Source organism: Lissotriton vulgaris, chromosome 11 (assembly GCF_964263255.1).
Source record: "Lissotriton vulgaris chromosome 11, aLisVul1.2, whole genome shotgun sequence".
NCBI classification, from domain to species: domain Eukaryota; kingdom Metazoa; phylum Chordata; class Amphibia; order Caudata; family Salamandridae; genus Lissotriton; species Lissotriton vulgaris.
The window spans coordinates 944,000,520-944,020,839 of record NC_141699.1 but is presented as its reverse complement, the minus strand read 5'-3'; the positions used below and the strand labels follow the sequence as shown (position 1 = coordinate 944,020,839).

Below are 20,320 nucleotides of genomic sequence, written 5' to 3'. Positions count from 1 at the left end.
ATCCGATAGAGTCAACGCCTCAACAAACAAGGACATATATTTGGTATGGATACATTTTGTTGAAATAAGCCCTAGCAATCAAGAGGTTAAATTTGTTTACATCTTTGATCTAGAATCCAGGCACAGTAAGAACCAGCCTTCTTGACAATCCCGTCTTCGAATCTGTCGGCCATTTTGAAAATGTGAACCGAATGTGTTTGTGAGAACCGAATACTCTGAGCTTTCCAAGTGTTTGTGAAAATTTATTCCTAACTAGCTAAAAGCGTCAGAATACGTGCATGGTTATTACGATCTGAGCTATTTTGCCTCTATATTCCAATGTGATTGTCATATCGAAAATAGTATAGCTCAGCTGCTCGTGAAAACTTAAAGCTCATTTTGAAATGGGTTCTCACGAGCTGCAGTTAAAAATATGATGTCATTTGTTTTTAATTGGGTATTTTAACGTGTTTCTATAAGGAGCCCTCGGTGGAAAAAAAGTGGTGAAGTCCGTTTTGTATGTTTACAGATGAGCGCTCCGTAATGTTGTGTGCAGCTGTCCCGGCATCCCCTTTGACTGGTGATGGCTGAATCATAGAGTGATGTTAGAGCGGGAACCCGGGTCCCCTGAATCAGAGTTGTTTTAGGATCCACAGTGTTCCGGTCAGACCTAGGCTCTCTCTCTTGAACATGGCGGCAGTGAAACAGCATCAATCGCTGCTTGAAGAACCTCCGCACCTCAATGGAGAGTTGAAACTAGAGGACAAGGATGAGGCAGATACCAGACGGCAAGGCTGTGATTGCGTTTGCGTGGAGAGAGAGGGGAGGTGCTGGTGTGGGAGGGGGGAGGAGTGCTGCTAGGGCAAGGCTGTGATTGCGTGGAGAGAGAGGGGAGGTGCTGGTGTGGGAGGGGGGAGGTGCTGGTGTGGGAGGAGTGCTGCTAGGGAAAGGCTGTGATTGCGTGGAGAGAGAGGGGAGGTGCTGGTGTGGGAGGGGGGAGGTGCTGGTGTGGGAAAGGGCAAGGCTGTGTTTGCGGGGAGAGAGAGGGGAGGTGCTCTTGTGTTGGGGGGGGGAGTTGCTGGTGTGGGAGGAGTGCTTCTAGGGGAGGAGAAGCCCTGGCCGTGAATGCTCGTGCATGTTTGCTCACGTGATTCACGTGAACTGAAAGAAAACCGCGGCTGAAAGCCCTTAGTTTGAAGAGAAAATAGCCGACTTGAATTCTCCCCATTTCCCATTCCTGCGGAATGGTAAAGGCGAGACCTAAAAATATTATATTACCGCTTAATTTGTCTGGGGGACTCCATTCGGTCACTCCCTTTGGGACCTTTGCTCTCTGGGACAGAAATTCTTGGATGTTCCTTTTGAAAAACGGCAAAGGGGTGGCTGAACAGGCACCCTTCTGATTTTGTCCTTCATGTTGCACAAAATTCCCATGCACAGATTTACACAAGGTTTGTAATTTTTGTTTGTCTCCAGACCATCGAGAAGAGACCTGCGAGGTTTGCAGGTTGTTCCTATCAAAAAAGACTTTACGAGATCGGAAAGCAAGAAGACTCCAAATGTCTTGATGCCGCTTTGAAGAGACAGTTGACATTTTTGGTTGAGAGGAACAAATATCGAAATACAGGCGCAGCTGTCTGCTGCAGATAAGGGTAACTTCTCTCCAGACCACGGCTCATAGTTGGATGCAGAACATGATAATGCCACGTCACGGCAAAAAAAAGTGAGTACTTTGCCCCATTCACCTCCACCCAGGCAATCAGCACCAACACCCCAAACGTTTGCTGTTGGGCCACCACTGCTTACAGGCCATGGTCCGCACCATCCAGTTGCTTATGGAACGTCTAGCCTCTGCTTTGAAGAAACAGCCTAAAGTGCAAGTCTTAGATCTGAAACTCTCCGCCTTGGAATCAACCCGACTTTCCGCATCAAAACATTCAAAGGCAGACGCTAGCACGTTTTCTGCACCAACATTTTTGCATCCGAAAAAACAAACCGATTCAGCACCGTAAAGGGTGGCTTCAGAACCAAAACCCTCGGCACCTAAATTAACCGGGAATAAAACAGAGTTGACGCTGAAAAAAGGAACGATTGCACCAAATTCCCAGAGCTATACAAATAGTACTTGAAAAATTACTTCGGCAGCTGGATTCTCTGCAAAAACATTTAATAATCCACCCTGATGGGCGAGAATCCTTACTAGACCCCCTCATGAACACATACAGCCAGCACGACTAGGAAGTTTATATGGCCTTCATGGACCTTTCCTCTGCCTTTGACTGTGTTAACCGGGGAGAGTTGTGGCAGTCCATGGAGGCCATGGGGGTAGAGCCACACCTTGTGAACTTTTTAATGGACCTACACAGTGACACAAAGGCCAATGTAAGATATACCAGGAATCTCAAAGTCACACAAAATTTTAGTACTAGTCGAGGGGTAAGGCAAGGGTGTATCCTTGCCCCTTTTCTTTTTAACTTATATATTAATGACCTAGAAAATCACCTGGTTAAGACAGGGGCGTACTACCCGTATGTGGGTCGTCGGGGTCTACCAGTTTTATTATACGCCGACGCCGTCCTGTTAGCCCGTACCCCCAATGGGCTTCAAACATTACTGGATGCCTTCTTTGGTTTTATGTTAAAACGAGATCTCCACATAAATAATACCAAATCTTATGTATTGCAGATAGGGAAGGCAGCTAGAAAACAGCACTTACACAAGGTTAATGGTATCAGGGTGCCCATATGTACTTCTTTTTCTTATCTAGGGGTTCTTCTAGACCAACAATTAAATTGGGTCGCCTGTATGAACATGAAAAGGGGAGAAGTCACCAGGGCCAACGCTGCGCTTTTTGATTTTGCGGCTAGAATGGGTAATAGACCGGTGGCAGCTATGCTAAAAGTCTATCGCTCTAAGAGTATAGCCATAGCTACCTATGGGAGCGAACATTGGGGATATAGTAACCATGAGTGTCTACAGATTGCCGAAAACAAATTTTTAAAAAGACTTCTATGTGTCCCTCAAAGAACCCCTAATTTATCAGTACATGAAGAAACAGGCATGCCTTTCTTGTGTGACACTCTGTCACTGCGCCCTCTTCTGTTCTGGTTGCATTGTTGGCTCAACAACCATCTAGTGCTAACACATAGCTTGCTAAAAGAAATACTTAGCCTAGACAATATGTCCAAAATCCCCTAGTTGAGTTATCTTAAAGATACTTTTGGTAAGGAAGGGCGACCCGACCTTTTTCTAAACCCAGCAGGTATAACTACTAAAGATCCTATACTCATTAAACAGTCTTTTATTACCCGTCAAAAGCTGGAAAGAGAGGGCAGGGAAGTATTGAAGCCTAGTGTTCGCCTCCACCTTTTGTTAAAAACCGTGACAGCGGAGGAGCAATATTTACTCTGGCCCATACCAGCATATGATCGTTTTCTTTTAACCAGGTTCAGGTTTAACATGTTTCATCTTTTATTGGCAGTCCCTATGGGCTGTCATAAGGGAACGGTGTTAGCACCCTGTGGCTGCGACTCCTTGTCTCCACAGGACTTGCTTCACTTTATGTTTTTTTGTAAATATTATGAATTTCCAAGGATTTTTTTTACCTCAAACCTATTTTAAAAAGGATGAACTTTGTACAAATTCGGCCTACACTATTTTATCTTCAACTGTTGAATCCCGAAATTATACCTCATGTGGCAGGTATTTAAAATGTACTCTGAAGTATAGAAAATGTCTGGATTTACCATTGTCATGAATTGTGGTTGCCCTGCATGTTGCATCTTGTTTTTTAATCATTTTAACTGGTAACCTGTAATGTTATTTTTATTGTAATATGAACTTTTATGGTTTTTACAAAAAAAACGAATAAAGTATTTTTGATTGATTGATTCTTACATACAGCCAGCAAAAAGACAACTGTCTTCTGAAGAGGCAAGGCTGTTCCTCTCCAGCAGACCCTATGTACATTAAAAGTAAACTCAGACCAGACTCTTTAGTGGTGGCCACTGCTTGTACGCAGGCAAACTCTTAAATAATTGGTGAAACTCCCCCACCAGACAAAGAAAGTAAACATATAGCTACTGCTGGCAAAAGGGTGGCAGCACAATCAGCCAACCATTGGAGAATTGCCAGCTTCATTGGTCTCTTGTCATACTGTGATAGGGCACACTTGGACAAAATAATTATGAGATAATACAGCACCTTCCATAAGAACATTGAAAAGGAGTTTACCAAATTGAATCAGAGGGGAACTTATCTCTAATACAAATATAAGATATGCCCTGGACGTAGCTGACACAGCTGCCAGGGGCATAGATTCTAGCCTTATACTACGATGACATGCCTGGCTAAGGGTATATGGATTCAAGTCAGAAGTTCAGCATTACTTATTAGCCCTTTCCTTCGACGGAGAACATCTTTTTGGGCCATAGGTGAATACTCTCCTAGAAAACATTAAAAAAAAGATAACAAAACGGCTATGGGAACCCTCAAACACAATCACAATGGGGCTTCTTTCACTGTTCCACCTATTGTGGAGGATTTAAAACATCCTCCACTGACATATCCACCTCTTATACTAAAAGACAAAATCAAGCATCCTCTCTTAGAGGATACTAATAAAACAGTCATAGAGTCGGAGGCAGAGGAGGTTTTACCAAAGTCCTCCTCTTCCACCACCACCAAGCCTTGACTCGCCATTCACACCCCCAACACCCCCCTCACAGGTACACAACACCCCAACAACCCCCTCTCCCCCTACGAGTACACAACATCTGGTGGGGAAAGTTTACAGTAATTTCTTTCCACAGTTTCTTTTCGCATGGATAAATATCATATCCGATCAACGGTTGTTGGATATTATCCAACTTGGTTTTTGTCTGGAGCTCACTTATACACCTCCAAACATTCCACTTCACACCCACAGACCAAAGTGCAAAAAAAGGAAGTTCAAGCTAGTGCCATTACAACAACAGGGCACCGGGGTATATTTTATTTATTTCCTTATATCAAAAAAGGACAGAGCTCTAAGACCCATTCTAGACCACAGACCCTCTTCAGGACATCATTCCACTGCTGCAAAAGGGAGACTTCATGACTGCTTTAGATCCAAAGGATGCACATTTTCACATTCCTGTTCACCCGGCTCATAGGCAGTACCTCAGATTTGCTTTTAACGGGCAACACTTTTTGTTCAAAGTGCTTCCTTTTGGGTCACCACATCCCCTGTGGTGTTTTCCAAATGTTTGGCAGTAGTAGCAGCCCACTTGTGCAGACAAAACATACATTTTTTTCCTTATCTGGATGATTTGGCGTATCAAAAGCAACACATATCACAAAGGTTTGCAACACACTCCAACAACTAAATCTACTTCACCAGTTAGGCTTTACAGTCATTGCAGTAAAATCACACCTGCACCTTCTCCAAATACAGCCTTACTTAGGGGCCATCCAGAATTATCAAACCAGAGTGGCTTACCCTAATGCAGCAAGGATACAAACTTTCAAAACGCTTATTCTGCAGTTACAGCCTCACAAACAGAGTTCAGTGAGAATAGTTATGCGGCTCCTAGGAACCATGGCATCATGCATAGCTATAGTACCTCATCGCAGATTCAATATGTGCCCTCTATAACAATGCTTAACGCAACAATGGTCTCACGCAGAGGGTCAGTGCGAGGATTTCGTGTTGATCAGCCAGCAAGCTTTCCACTCTCTGCAATGGTGGAACTCCAAGAATCTCTTATAGGGATGGCCTTTCATAGACCTAATTCTGCAAACAACCGTAATGACAGACCCATCAATGACTGGATGGGGAGTGCACTCACAGTAGCTGACTGTACATGGGGAGTGGACACACGGTCAATCTCTCCCACATATGGTACCTAGAGCTGCTCGCTGTTTATCTAGCGATAAAAGCATTCGCTCCTCACCTCATAGGCATAGTAGTCCTAATCAATACAGACAACATGACCTCTGTGTATTTGCTGCAAAAACTGAGGTGGAGGAAAGATCTCCACAACTGTCTCTCCTAGCACAGAACATCTGGAAGTACGCTCTCCAACACAACAATCGGTTATTAGCAGAGTACATACCAGGAGTGAAGAATGGCCTGGCAGATCTCCTCAGCAGGACCCATCAACAGGTCCATGAGTGGGAACTCTGCATACAAGACTTCACTCACTCTTCCAACAGTGGGGACAAACGGGCATAGACCTATTTGCAACACCACAAAAAGCAAAATGCCTAAACTTTGCCTCCAGGTTCCAAAATCCAAGGGCAATGATCTAGGGATCAATTGGTTCAGGGATTTTTGCTTACACCTTTCCACTTTTCCCCCTGCTTCAATTTGTAATTCGCAGCTGAGGCAGACATCCCTGACAGTCACCCTAGTTGGTCCTACATGGGCCAGGCAACCTCAGTTCACAACACTACTATTGAGGTATCAGTAGTCCCACATCAAGTACTACCCAATAGACAAGAACTTATAACTCAGAACCAAGGATCAGAAAGACACCCACCCCAGATCTCTCAATCTTGCAATTTGGCTCCTCAGGTCTTAGGATTTGGATAATGAAATTTACCACAAGAATGTATGGCTATCCTAAAAGAAGGAAGAAGACCCACACGTGGGCATGCTATGCAGTAAAGTGGAACTGCTTTGTTCAGTGTTGTCACTGAAAGGATATTGATCCACTGAATTCATCACCTCAAAACATTCTCTGCTATACCTGCTTCATTTATCAACTGCAGGGTTAGCTTTCACTTCTATAAAAATACATCTTGCAGCGCTAGCTGCATACCTTCAAATTAGAGAACAAACTTTAGATATTCAGAATTCCCATAATTAAGGCTTATCTACAAGGTCTCAAGAGAGTCATTCCACCCAGAGCTCCACCTACACTAGTGTGCAATCTTAATATTGTGCTAACAAGGTTAATGGGTCCACCATGTGAACCAATGTGCACATGTCCACTACAGTTTCTATCTTGGAAACTTGCTTTTGTCATTGCAGTTACTTCAATAAGTAGATTGGGAGAGATTCAAGCATTTACTCCTGGGAAACTATTTTTCAAAATACTCAGACAAAGTGGTTTTATGAACTAATACAAAATTCCTACCAAAAGTAGTCTCACAATTTCATATGACTCAGTCTTTTGAATTGCATGTAGTGGAAGAAAGAGCATTACATACATTAGATGTTAAAAGAACACTACTTTCGGAAAACTCAACAACTATTTGTGGCACTCTCCAAACCACATAAAGGTTAAGCAATTTCCAAATCGGGTATTGCACATGGATAGTAAAATGTATCCAAACCTGCTGTGCTAAAGCCAAAAGACCTCTCCCTATACCACGAAAATCTAATTCTACATGCAAAAAAGGAGCTTCTATGGCATTTCTAGGGAATACACTAATAGCTGACATATGGAAAACAGCTACATAGACTACACCGCACACATTTCCAAAATATTACTGTGTAGATGTAATGGCAGGACAACAAGCAACAGTGGTACTATGTACTTTATTTTAAACAAATGCACCCAGCACAAGTTAGCCACCGCTTACAAGGATAACTGCTTTTTAGTGTATGCTAAGCATGTTTTTCTACAGCCACATGTAACTCAAATGGTAAATGTTACTTAGCCTGTAAGCATTTGTTTGGAGCATGTAGTGCTGTAGATTCACATCAATCAATCGAAATTTGTTAAGCTTGTCTAATCACCAAATAGGGTATCCAGGCACGTGTAGGCCCTGGAGGCTTATTCGAACAGTCCGGTCTCAAGGCAAATCCGGAAGTGAGGTGATGGTCCGGAGGTGCGGGGGGAGGCTGTTCCAGGTTTTTGCTGCTATGTGGGAGAAGGAGCGTCCTCCCCTTCTGCTTTGGTAGATGGGGGAATATGAGCAAGTGAAAGGAAGGCGGAGCATAGTCTTCTCAATGGTTGGTGAAAGTTCAGGTGGTGGTTAATGTAGGTGGGTCCTTGGTTATGGAGAGCCTTGTGTGCATGGGCCAGCAGCTTGATTTAGCATCTCTTCTGTACTGGGTGCCAGTGGAGTTTCCTGAGGTGGGATGTAATGTAGGTTCGTCGGGGAAGGCCGAGGATGAGTCTGGTGGCTGCATTCTATACTGTCTGAATGTGTGCATGATTCGTACGTAGAGGGTATTGCTGTAGTCCACGCGACTCATGTGAGGACTTGTGTCATGATGCATCTTGTGTGTAGGGGTAGCAGCTTGAAGATCTTATGTAGCATACGCAGAGTGAAGAAGCAGGCGGAGGAGACTGTGTTGATCTGTGATTTAGGTGAGCTTGTTGTCAGTGATGATTCCAAGGTTTCTGGCATGGTTGGAGGGAGCTGTGTGGGTCCTAGGTCTGATGCTACCAGGAATCGTTCCATGTGTTGCTGCTGTTGCCAAAGATCAGTACTTCCATCTTTTCTGTGTTCAGCTGCAGGCAGTTGTTCTTCATTTAGTCAGCGATGTTTATCATGCATCTGTGGAAGTTGGTTCTGGTGGTGGTAGTGTCATCGGTGATTGTGTATGAGTTGGGTGCCCTCTGCGTACGAAATTACATTGAGACCGTGGGATCTGACGATGTTGGCCAGAGGCGTCATATGTGCGTTAAAGAGGGTGGGGCTGAGGAATGAGCCCTGGGGAACACCACAGGTGATCGCCTTGGTTTCAGAGGTCAAAGATGGGAGGTAGTTTTTCACTGTGTTTTGGGATATGGTGTTGAAGGCGAGGAGGATCAAAGCTGCTGTTTCTCCTGAGTCAAGGAGGGTTCGGATGCCGATGGCTGCGATCAGGGCGGTTTTAGTGCTGTGATTGGTAGGCGTTGAGTAGCTGGTTACATGCGCCCACCCTCCTCCCTAAAGACTTGTGTTGGTTGCATTTATCTACATAATACATTACGTTATTGTTACATTTCCATCTGTACAGTATACACTATACGTTAACTACATCCGCAAAGTGAAATCACAATGGTCTGAGCAAGAAAAATGGACAAACCTACAAGGCAACACAGTTGGTTGCAAGACAAAGACATGGAGTGGAAGAGGAAGGATAGATCTATGATTTCGGCATTATCTGAGCAAAACATGTTTAAAGTGGAATATTTAGCATTTGAGGAAAAATAGTGCCACAGATGCAACCAGATCTTCGAAAAGTGTCTTGTCAGGGTAACCAAAGCAGAAGGAAGGTACCTGAGAGATAGTTTAGGTGATAGTAGCTTTCAAAATGCGTTAACAGTCTTGCTGGTAAGTGCAAAGTTCTAAAAAGTATTCTGAGAAGGCAATCAATAGGGAGGGTCTAGAAGAACTACAACAGAGCCATTTTCAGCCCTTGAAAAAGTCAAGATATTTAGAATTTTTCTATAAATGGTTTACACCTTTGGGCAGGGTCCGCAGAGTGTTCAAGTCAAAATTCTATAACTTAAAAAACCAACATGTCCACACTGAGGCAAAAGTAAAACAATAATCTGTGCAGATGGATTTTTTAGAGCCTATGTACATTCTAACAAGAGGCATCTCTTCCCACCACCAGAACCCGTATCACAAACCATCTAATTTTAATTCCCAGGGAACAGAAAATGTTTTACTCGTGTACTTGTTGCCATGCATAAAGAGGTTATAATGTCAAAATCAGACAATAATGAAAGAATGTGATTTCGTTTTTTGCGGCCTTAATTGGTTGCACTGGAGTCTCCTGCCCAAGATTAGTAATTGTTTTCCCGAAATGTTCACTTGCCTCAAAGCTGTTATGATTCAGTCTGAATGTTTTAAGCACTTGGCCAACTAGTTTTTTTAAAGTTTGGCTTTGTCCAGTTATTTTAGTTTTTAGTTACGTACTTTGAGCTTTACAGTGAAACTACGGTTTGTTAGACAACTTTGTGACTGCAGCACTTTAACCATTGTTGAAAATTGCTGAAGTGATCCACTTGCTCACAATTAAAAATCTAGCAAGACAGTCATAGTCTTATTCAATATTTTGGAATATATTGTCATGCTTGGAAAACCATTTAAGTGCTGTATGGTCCTAAATTCATTGCATTTCAGAGAGAATCTTGAGTTAAGTGCACACTGGAAGAAATAACATGAGCTTGATGTACACCAGCCACAATATCTCATTAATATTCTCAAATGTAATATTAATCACACTAATCAACATTGAATCTTAGTATGGAATTGTATCATTCTATTTTTATTGAAAATGTCATGCCAGCTTGTTATGATTATTAAAATCTATCTTCCTGTGCTGTCTTTTATGTAGACATGTCCACCGGTGACACTGGATGTGTGTGCTTTACGAATGCAGCTCTTTATAGGACTGAATACTATTTGCCATTTTAAAAACCACGTGCTTCTTCTCACAAAGGCTAACACAGAAGATTACTCAGAGAGAGTGAAACCACCTAAAAGATCTAGGTAAGTGTATGCTCATGAATTTAAAATATGTGCTTGTCGGTAGCAAATGCCTTTAAGCTCCCATTCTTCAGGCTACTTTCCCGCATAATACTGCATTTTAGCTATAATGAGATCACTCTAAATTTATATGTTTTAATTTTCATTTCTCAGGATTGCATATGGTTTTCTAGTAATGTAATGATGAGAATATTACATATTAATGAGTTCGAGAACTTGTAATCATACACTTCTCCAGTATGGGATCTTCCATAGATTCACATTCTTGAATCAGTTCCCGTCATAAAAGTGGGAGTCCCACAGTACCATTTAAAGTAGTAGTCATTGACATACATAGCAGTTAATGTTAAAAAACATTGACTTCAAAACTTATCTTCATTATTCAATACGTACTAAAGTTTAGCCAATCAGGTGACAGCACCCTCTAGAACACTCGCCACAGAGGCTTCAGTCCCTCAGGTTTTCTTCAGCACATTGTGTGATGGAAGTCTCACTGAGCTCTGCTCAGTTTACTACAAATGTATCTAGAGTCAAGAAGATTTTGCTTTAGGACAAGATTTATATCTACTGTTCAGGTCATGTGGAACATGTAGCAAAAAGAGGCTGCAGTCCAAGGACCCACACAAGGAGTCCCTCTACTGTCTCCATCCTTAACACAACGTGAAGAATTGCAAGTCGTGCCACACTTTTTCTCAAAATACTTTGATGGACAGAGAGGGAATGTTACTGATTTGGCTTCAGAAATTAAAATCTAAAGAAACCCCTTTTTTCTGAGGAGAGTAGTGATAATTACTCAAAGACTGTAAAATCCCATAACAGGGGTAGGCCTTGTGAACGTGTGCCTCCGGGGTCACCAAAAGGCCATAACAAAGCCCCACCATGGGTCCTCAGGGCATTCAAAAAGATCAGAGGAACATCCACATTCTTCAAAAGAGAAATTTCCCTCAGAAAAGGTGAATACAGAGCCTACTTCTCCTTCACTGAAGGGAGCACAACTAAATAGTCATCCAGATCTCTTCCATCGATACCAAAAACCGTTTCTTCCTCTCAATGTGAATTCTCATCGGTTACAACCACTACAACAACCTCAACGCACGGGTGTGGAATTTAATGAAACATTTACTTGTCCATGCGGCAGGTTGCTTCATAAATCTACTTGTCCCATAACAAATCCGCTTGTCCCTTTAGTGCCATGTAGTGCAGCGACAAATTATGGCAACAATCTCATTATATAAGAGCTCTGATATAGCCTCTCTGATTATGCCAGGACTCATACCATTGTAGTGTTAAAATACTTGCAATTCTCTTATGTTGCCACGTTTCCACATATCTATATAGTGGGGCTGAAAGTAGTGATAAGCAATAGTTACAGGGTTAGGATGACCTTTTAAGTCTGTGCAAACCTAGTGACTTGCATGTTTTAATGGTTTTCAACAATTCTTCTCTAATCTTTTACCATACTGAGAAATGTTCGAAATGTACTCCTGACAGTGGCAGACATAAACCTTCTAGAGTTGGGAAAAAAGTGGTTGAAGGGAAAATTGAACTTGAAAACATTTAGATTTTCGCATTAGCAAATCTACACTTGCATATTTGGACATGCTAAAATGCAGTTCAAAAATATTTTCTAGGAGTACTATTTCTTGTCCTACTTATGTAAATTCTTGGGAATTTACGAAAGCCGTATAGCTTAAGTTAATGCATGGACATATACCATGGGTGCACTTTTGAGATTTTCTTTAATATGGCCCCTAATTTGGTCTGGCGTTGACTATGACCGTTAGCGTTTAATAAAATTCTGTCTCTCTCTCTCTCTCTGTATCAGCTGGCTTCGCTGCGAGTGACAGCATTCTGTTCTTTCACGAGGAGCATATCGGCAAACAAAGTAGTTTTGTTCAGTGCCAGTAACTACTGTGGTAGTGTGTGCTTTTTGAGGCCCAAAAACAATTTTTGCTTTTGAAAAAGTTTGTTATAATGGTGAGGGCCCGGCAGCTCCCACACCAATACGGTTTTACAAAAACCATGCCAAAACAAGTCACACATTGACAAAACTGAAAAGCTGACCACCAATTTTCAGACCTACTGGCTTTGCCAATGCTTGTTCAGTTTTGTGTCCGACACTTTTATTGAAACTGGTTACACTGACTTTCCATTATGAATATTTTTGGGAAATACTAGCATGCATCAAGACGTTACTAAATTATGCTGCAAAGAAATGGTACATGACATATTAATGTAGTTTAACAAAATGTTTCTTTCCTGCCTTCATTTTTATTAACATTTTATTTTGAAAGCAAAGAATCATCAATCTTGCTTTCAAGCTTCTGCAAGTATTTGCATCAAATCAGAGAGCATTCTGGGAGCATTATAAATAGCCTCATAGTACTGAACTTTGAAAACACATGTACACATTTTTATACTGGAACCACTGTCTGTAGTGGAGTCAGAGCCTACAACATTTACTTAGAGCGCTCACCCTAACAATAAAGGCTTTCAATTAATGAACCATGAATACAAGTTTGAACAGCATTAACATATGGACAAAAATATTGCCTTAACTTAAGACTGTGCCCTTCCCTGATCCATAATGTGGTACTGCAAACTGGTAACCAAAGGGTTTGTGCTGCACGGGATTGGGTCTACTTGTCCCAAGGACAAAATACATATAAAAACGTGTTGCTCTTACCCCAAACAGTATGTCCCGGGCGTCAAGCTATAGGAGTTCCACATCCCTGCAACGTTTACATCTGCGGTATCACCTATGATTCTCTCGTCGTCACCAAGAGTTTCGACGATGGTAACAACTGCAAGAATTCTCTCAACCATGATCGTCAACCAAAAAGACCACAAATAAAATGTCAGCAAAAGCACTGTTGGCTATGATGGCTATTTTGACGATGTCAACAATGATGTTCCCAGTGATGAGAGCCCTGTCGCCCACAACAACGCTGACAAACGCCCCATCAACGAAAACAATGCCGGCGGCAGCCCAGTCGACAGCAACACATCCATAGACTATCTCGTTGATGACGAAATGGACAATGACATTTTTGGCAAACACCATCGATGCCATTATCAATCATTTCTGTAAAAGAAAGATCCTTTACAGAACCAATATTACCAGCTCATACATGGCCAAGCAAGGTTTCGCCTTTCTCACCTGCACATCTCCTAGAAGACGAATCAGAGGATGAGGTCCCCTTTGAGGGTGGGCGTGGTCCCTCTTAAATCTGAAGTGCAGGAGGATGATGAAGACGGCGATCAATATAATGGGGAGCAATATTATGCTCCAGCGGAACAATCTCAGCAATATGACTAGGAGTATTCTGGTTTTGGTTGACAGTACCAGCATGAAGAGTCAGTTTAAATGCCACTGACTTAGGTTAATAATCTCCAGCATATGCTACAAGACTAATACAAGAAGTTTCCAGAGCCTGCAACAGTTGCTCCTCCACCACAAGCACCAAGACCAATGTGTTGACCACAAATCCAGACACCAGTCACATGCTCGCTGCGGGTATTAACAGCACAAATGACCCCATTACCCAAACTGGCTAGTACATTGGTTGAATTGCCAGCGTATAACGCAACTTCCTCAGAAGAGGACAGAGAAGAAGGTAAGATCAAGGACATTTCTTCAATTCCCAGTGCATGGGATGACTATCTGTTCCCAGCACCATCTTCGCTGAGACAACCACCAGTGGAATCCACACCAGACTATATTGGTGACTTCATATGGAAAGGGCAGCTAAAAGGTTCCAGGTCCCTCTATCTATAAAACAATCAGACTGCTTCCTCTACGATTTTAAAGAGCCAGTCAGAAAATCAATCAAGTTATTGTGGACTTTATATGGTACGTAGGCATCAAGGCTTTAAAAAAATCCAGCGGCAGTGTCGCTAGTGCTGCCTCGACTGGATAAAAAACATAAACACCAGACTATTTACCAGCATGTTTAATTAATCATCCCAAACCGGATTTGGTTATAACGCAAGTGGCCCAGCGTCCCTCTAAGAATTAATTTACCTCTATTATGACACCACCAGATTGAGACAGGCATAGGCTGGATTATATTGGAAAACACTTCTATACCATGATAGCCGCTACTGTCAGAGCAGCTAACTCCTTAGCGATATTAGGGCGTTACGACGGGCAGATGTGATCTGACATTGCTGCATTCATTGACCTCTTGCCAGAAGAAAAATTCTGCAGGAAGGAGAGAGAACTTCACCGGTATTTTTTTTTTACTGCGCGAGAGATAAATCATCAACTGGATTCCGGGGACTAGCTAGTGCAGCTGTTCTTTGGCGACAGGGATGGCTTAAGGCAACATCTTTCGCTTCTGAACTTCAAAGCAAGATCTTAGATATGCTGTACGATGGCAAAGAGTTATTCAGCAAGCATATTGATGACGCTCTTTAAGCCCTAACATCCGACACCGATACAGCCTTGGAAACACTGCAGATAATACAGCAACCCTTTAAAGGAACCAGAGGTAGAGGATCATACTCATACAGAAGAAGGTTTCAGTCATACAGACAATAATAATGTCCCTTTCAAAACCAATATTGCTCTCAATATTCCCAGCAGCAACACAGACTACCACCTACAGAGACCTACAAGCAGGCACCCAGATGTAAACAACCTCCCTAGGAGAGAGACACTGCCAGAAAGCAGTGACCTTTCAACAGTGCTGGTTACTCCCCACAATTCGCAAAAACAACCTACGGGCCGCATCTCAAATTATCTCCTACAATAGTCCCACATGACAATATACACATGGGTGCTGGATGTCATGTACGTGGGAGAAACATTGGAATTGATCACAAAACACCAAATACCCCCCAAAAAGACAACCTCCTCCCCATCTACCACAGCCTCTTCAGGAGATATTAACCATGCTAGGAAAGGGAGCAATAGAAAAGGTCCTGAAGACCCAGAGGTGGATCGATTTCTACTCCTGTTTCTTTCTGATAAAGAAAAGGTCAGGAGAATGGCACCTCATCTTAGACCTTTGGAAACTCAGCAAGTATTGATGAAAACAATCCTTTTGCATGGTCACCCTGCAAGATATCCTGCATCTTCTCAATCATGAAAATAACACTCCAGGATGTATACTTCCATATCCCAATTCACCCAAAGCATCACAAGTTCCTACGATTAAAAGTAGCCGTCACCTACTACCACCTATTCAAGGTTCTCTCTTTCAGATTAAAATCAGTACACCGCATATTTACAAAATGTCTAGCTCTAGTGTCAGCCCTTTTGATGCAAAAAGAAGTGAGGTATTCCCATACCTAGAGGACTGGTTGATAAAAGCATCCACGTCCCGACAGGCAAAAACCAATACATTAACCTGTCTCTCACTTGTCATAGATCAAATAAATTCTGGTTCCCACCATCAACAACCTTATCTTTCATGGGAGCTGTTCAGGATATGAACTAGGAAACCACATTCCCCTTGCGAGAATGACAGACAAGGTTTCAACAACTAGCTCAAAAATTAAGCAGAAAAAAAGTTATTTTTGGTTCAACCTTATAAATCTCCTCTGAATGATATTGTCTTGCTTTCCATTAATGCCAGATTGCCGCCTTCACATGCAACCATTACAAGAGGAGCTAGACAAATAGTGGTTACAGATTCAAGATTACTCCGCCCATGATAACATCTATGAAAATGTGGATACAGATTATAAACCTATCCAACAGGCTAACATTCCTTACACAAGTCTCCTATTTTGTAATAACTTGTGTATACCTTGAGCTTTGGGGAGCTCATCTTTAGAATTTGACAATAAGTGGAAAGTGAAACAACTTCCAGAAGAAAATGCACATATACTTGCTGAAACTCAGAACAATAACCCTGGCATTACTCTCTTTTCTTCACAGAATTGAAAGTCATGAGTGCTAGTTCTTATGGACAACACCACCAGCATGCATTACATAAACAGGGAGGCACAAGGTCATCAGCCGTTTAGCAGCAGGCACATGAAATGTGGAAATTGGATCTGCAACATCAAGTAACACTCACGGTAGAGCTTGTGCCCAAGTCAACCCATGTCCTAGCTGAAACATTGAGCAGTATGAACTCTAGCTGTCACGAATGGGAGCTCAGCCAACAAATTCTGGAGGACATATTTGATTGTTGGGGCAACTAAACCTAAACCTGTTTGCGACAAAAGAACATCAGAAATGCCAATTCTTAGCAAGCTGGCACCCACAGAAGGGGTCGTGGAGGAATTCGTTTTGGATCAGATGATCAAAGATATATGCTTTCGCTTTTCCCCCGATCCCGTTAATCCCAAGATTGCTCAATTGAAGAGGGAACCTTGCTGAGTGTTCCCGATTGCTCCCAGATGGCACGGACCGTTCTGGTTCACAAAACTCCTCCTCCTCCTCTCAGAACAGCCACTCATTCATCTGAAGCCCATACCAACGTGGCTAATGATGAACCAGGGCCTGGTACTTCATTCGAACCCAACATTGCTACACTTGTTGATCTGGCTCCAGAATTCAACGAATTTGCAACATTAAATATTCCTCCAGATTGCAGAGAGATTCTGGCCAAGGCTAGGGCTTTAACCACCAATATAACATACAAACTTAAATGGAAGCGTTTCTGTTTGTCGTGTCAGGAAGCTAATGTTCATCCTATCTCATCACCTCTTGTCCGTATCTGCTCTACTTGGCAAAGTCTGGATAGGCCCACTACTCCACTAAGGTACACCTGGCAGTAATCTTACAATTCCAAAGGTTAGATAAATTACCTCCACTATGGTATATCAGAGTGATTAATCCATTTATCAAGCACCGTTTTAGAGTGTTTCCTCCTATAAAGAAACCTCCTCTTGCTTGGCACCTTAATATAGTGCTGGGGCAATTGATGAAGGCTCAGTTTGAATCTATTCACAAGACAGACTTAACATTCCTGACATGGAAAACAGTACTGCTTATAGCTCTTACATCAACTAGAAGAGTCTGTGATATTCAAGCATTCACCATCAAAGAGCCGTTCTGAAATTCAAATAGATCAGTGTGGTGCTGAGGATCAATCCTATGTTCATACCAAAGGTCCCTTCGGATTTCCATTAGAACGAACCCATAATACTAAGAACATTCTTTCCCAATCACCAAACTATGGCAGAAAGATCTTTACATACTCTGTACATGAAAAGATGTTTCAAGTTCTATTTGCACAGGACTGAGCAACTCTGCAAGGCAGAATTATTGTGCGTAGCATATAGCAACCTACGGAAAGGATTCCCAGTTTCCAAATAAACCATAGCAAGATGGATTGTTTCAATGATCCAGTTGTTACAGGCAGGCTAGAAACCCATTAACAAGCAAAGTCAAGGCTCACTCTACCAGAGCTGTCTCTATGACCACAGCTGGTGTGCCTATCCAGCAAATGTGTCAAGCAGCGACTTTGTCCAGCAGGCACACCTTCACACAGCATTATTGCTTGGATTTGTTTGAAAAGAGGGAGGCGGCTGCGGAACAAGCAGTGCTGTGCTATTTATTTCAATAAGGTGAGCCATATCTTAAGGTATGTCCCACCATCCGCTATATTATGATCATGCTGTTACTTGTAAGTGATTTTTCTGCTGATTGTTCTGGTTCAAACGTGTGAATCTATGAAAGATCCAATACTGGAGAAGAAATTAAGTTACCTGTAAATATAGTTCTCTAAAATTGCTATCTTTTATAGATTCACATGCAACCTACCCTCCTCCCCATGGAGGCTCCCTTTATTTTTATCTGAGTTCCTATATCCTACTTGTGCTAGAAAATCTGAGGGACTGAACTCTCTGTTTTGAGTGTTTTAGACAGTGCTATCGCCTGATTGGCTTAACTTTGGTTCTTGTTAAAACGGTGAAGATAAGCTATTGAAGTGATTATTATTTTTTTTACAATTAACTGCTATGTATGTCATTGACTACTGCTTTCTGTGGTAAAGTGGGACTCCCACTCGACGACGGATTGATTCCAGCATGTCTATGAAAGATACCAATACTGGAGAGCTACATTTACAGATAAGTAACTTATTATTTTCTTCGCTGACATAACTATAATATTAATGCTATTTCTAAATTGCGTAGCTACCTCATGCAAGATCTCTCAGCACTAGATACAGGTATCCGCAAGCCTAAATGCAGCTATTCACTCCCATAAATACCAAGGTAACAAAACAAGTTTTATGTCTTTTTCCTAAAACGAACTTCGATTGGACCTGACGAACCATCGGGGGAACGCATTCTATAATTGTGGCACCAAATAACTGAAAGAGCTCTCACCTGTGTTTGCTTTCTTTACCTTCGGAAAATTGTCATCTTCCCTGCTCATATTAAATTCCTCAATGGCCCATATGGTCTAACCAAAGAATGAAGGTACCGTGGACCTTTGTTAGCCAGTGCCTTGTAACAATAACACACAGCTTTGTGTTGCAACCATAATGGTGCAATTTGTAGGAATCAAAACAAAAGTTTATAAAACACTTCTTCAAATTATCAATGTGACAAAATGGATTGCACAAAGTTATGCAATCTTACGAAGTAATCTTTCAGTGGGCAACCATGCGGATTAAAGTGATTTGCTAGTGTATCAGAGCAGCTGGTCTAAAGGCAGCCAGAAAATTGGTGTTTAGCTTATATAAAGATGCTTAACATGCTATACTGTTTTTGTGCCCTAATTAATATAGCAGGTTGTGCTTCACCTTATCACATTATATCAGGTTTATATTAAGCATGTTCTGTATAATACCTTTCAATATGTTTTCGTGTGATCAACCAAGCTATCCATATTTACTAATTATTTTGATATGAGGTAATTCAAGACATGAACTTAGTTGAAAATTCAGAACATTGGATACTTGTGGGAGAAAAAGTATCACATTCACAATCCTGTGACTAAAATAAAGTCTAATTTGAGTGGAATTACTGAGACATTACTGGTTTCAACTCAAAGATTTGTTAGTGAGGAGTTGCACTCATTCAGGTAGGTACTGATACAACAGTAGAGCTTGTGTCAAAAGTAATTTTCATAGTCTAAGAAAAAAAGCCAGGTTTAGGTGAAAAATCAGGATGGGTGGGATATTCACAGAATATCACATAGTGTCACAGAATGCCATGCATGTTTTCAGGTAGATATATTAAAATATTGGTATCATCATGCACAATTTGGGCAACCTTTACATGGCTTTCCACCAAATTCTGTAGATGTGCAGCTTTGGACTGGCCATCTGGGACAGGGTTAAAAAAAAAAACACAAAGAAAAGCTTCCGTTAAGTACCAAGAGGCAGCTTTTATGGGTGAATGAAAGGAGTGATCATTGGCTATCCACCCTGGCACCCAGCACTTACGGAACACAAGCAATTTTCTTGTACACGCGTATAAATAATTTGGCTCCTCCCTTCTAACTCCTCCTGGAAACGGTCTGACTCACTCCACACTCAGTACAATAGGGACTGGAGAAAGACACTTTTAGCCCAGTTCACCACTGTTGACTTGTAGGACACTTCAATGTTTAGTGGCTGGCAGAGTAGGTAGAAGCTACAAGTATAATTATAACACAAGTGGCTTTCACAGGTGAATGCAGCCATGAGCATTGTTAGCAAGCAATTGAGTTCACACATGTCGGTTTTTAAATTCTGTATGGTTTTCCTAATGATTGTTAAACTACAGAAATGTATACCTTTTCTAATGTTTGTAAAACCACAGAGTTCTATAATTTTCCGAATGAAAAAAACTTTGAGTAAATAAAATAACATAAGTCATTTGAATTCTTACCCTAGCTTGACCTCTATTATTGCAACCATTTTTGTAAACTCGATTGTGGAAACAGATTTTAAAGACAATGTTGTCACATATCGGTTCAAGTTCAGAAGTACCAATGACCAGAGAAGTATGGGATTGGCAGCAAAGGTAC

General features: G+C 41.7%; 1 protein-coding gene across 3 annotated transcripts in view; it reads left to right on the top strand.

Moving 5' to 3' along the window:
* HPS3 (HPS3 biogenesis of lysosomal organelles complex 2 subunit 1) overlaps positions 1-20,320 on the top strand; it is a 379,346-nt gene that overhangs the window by 102,832 nt on the left and 256,194 nt on the right. For all 3 annotated transcript variants that reach the window (XM_086944096.1, XM_086944098.1, XM_086944097.1), the window contains exon 7: positions 10,247-10,401. In XM_086944096.1, the coding sequence (XP_086800222.1) occupies positions 10,247-10,401 (155 nt within the window). The remainder of the gene's footprint in view (positions 1-10,246; positions 10,402-20,320) is intronic.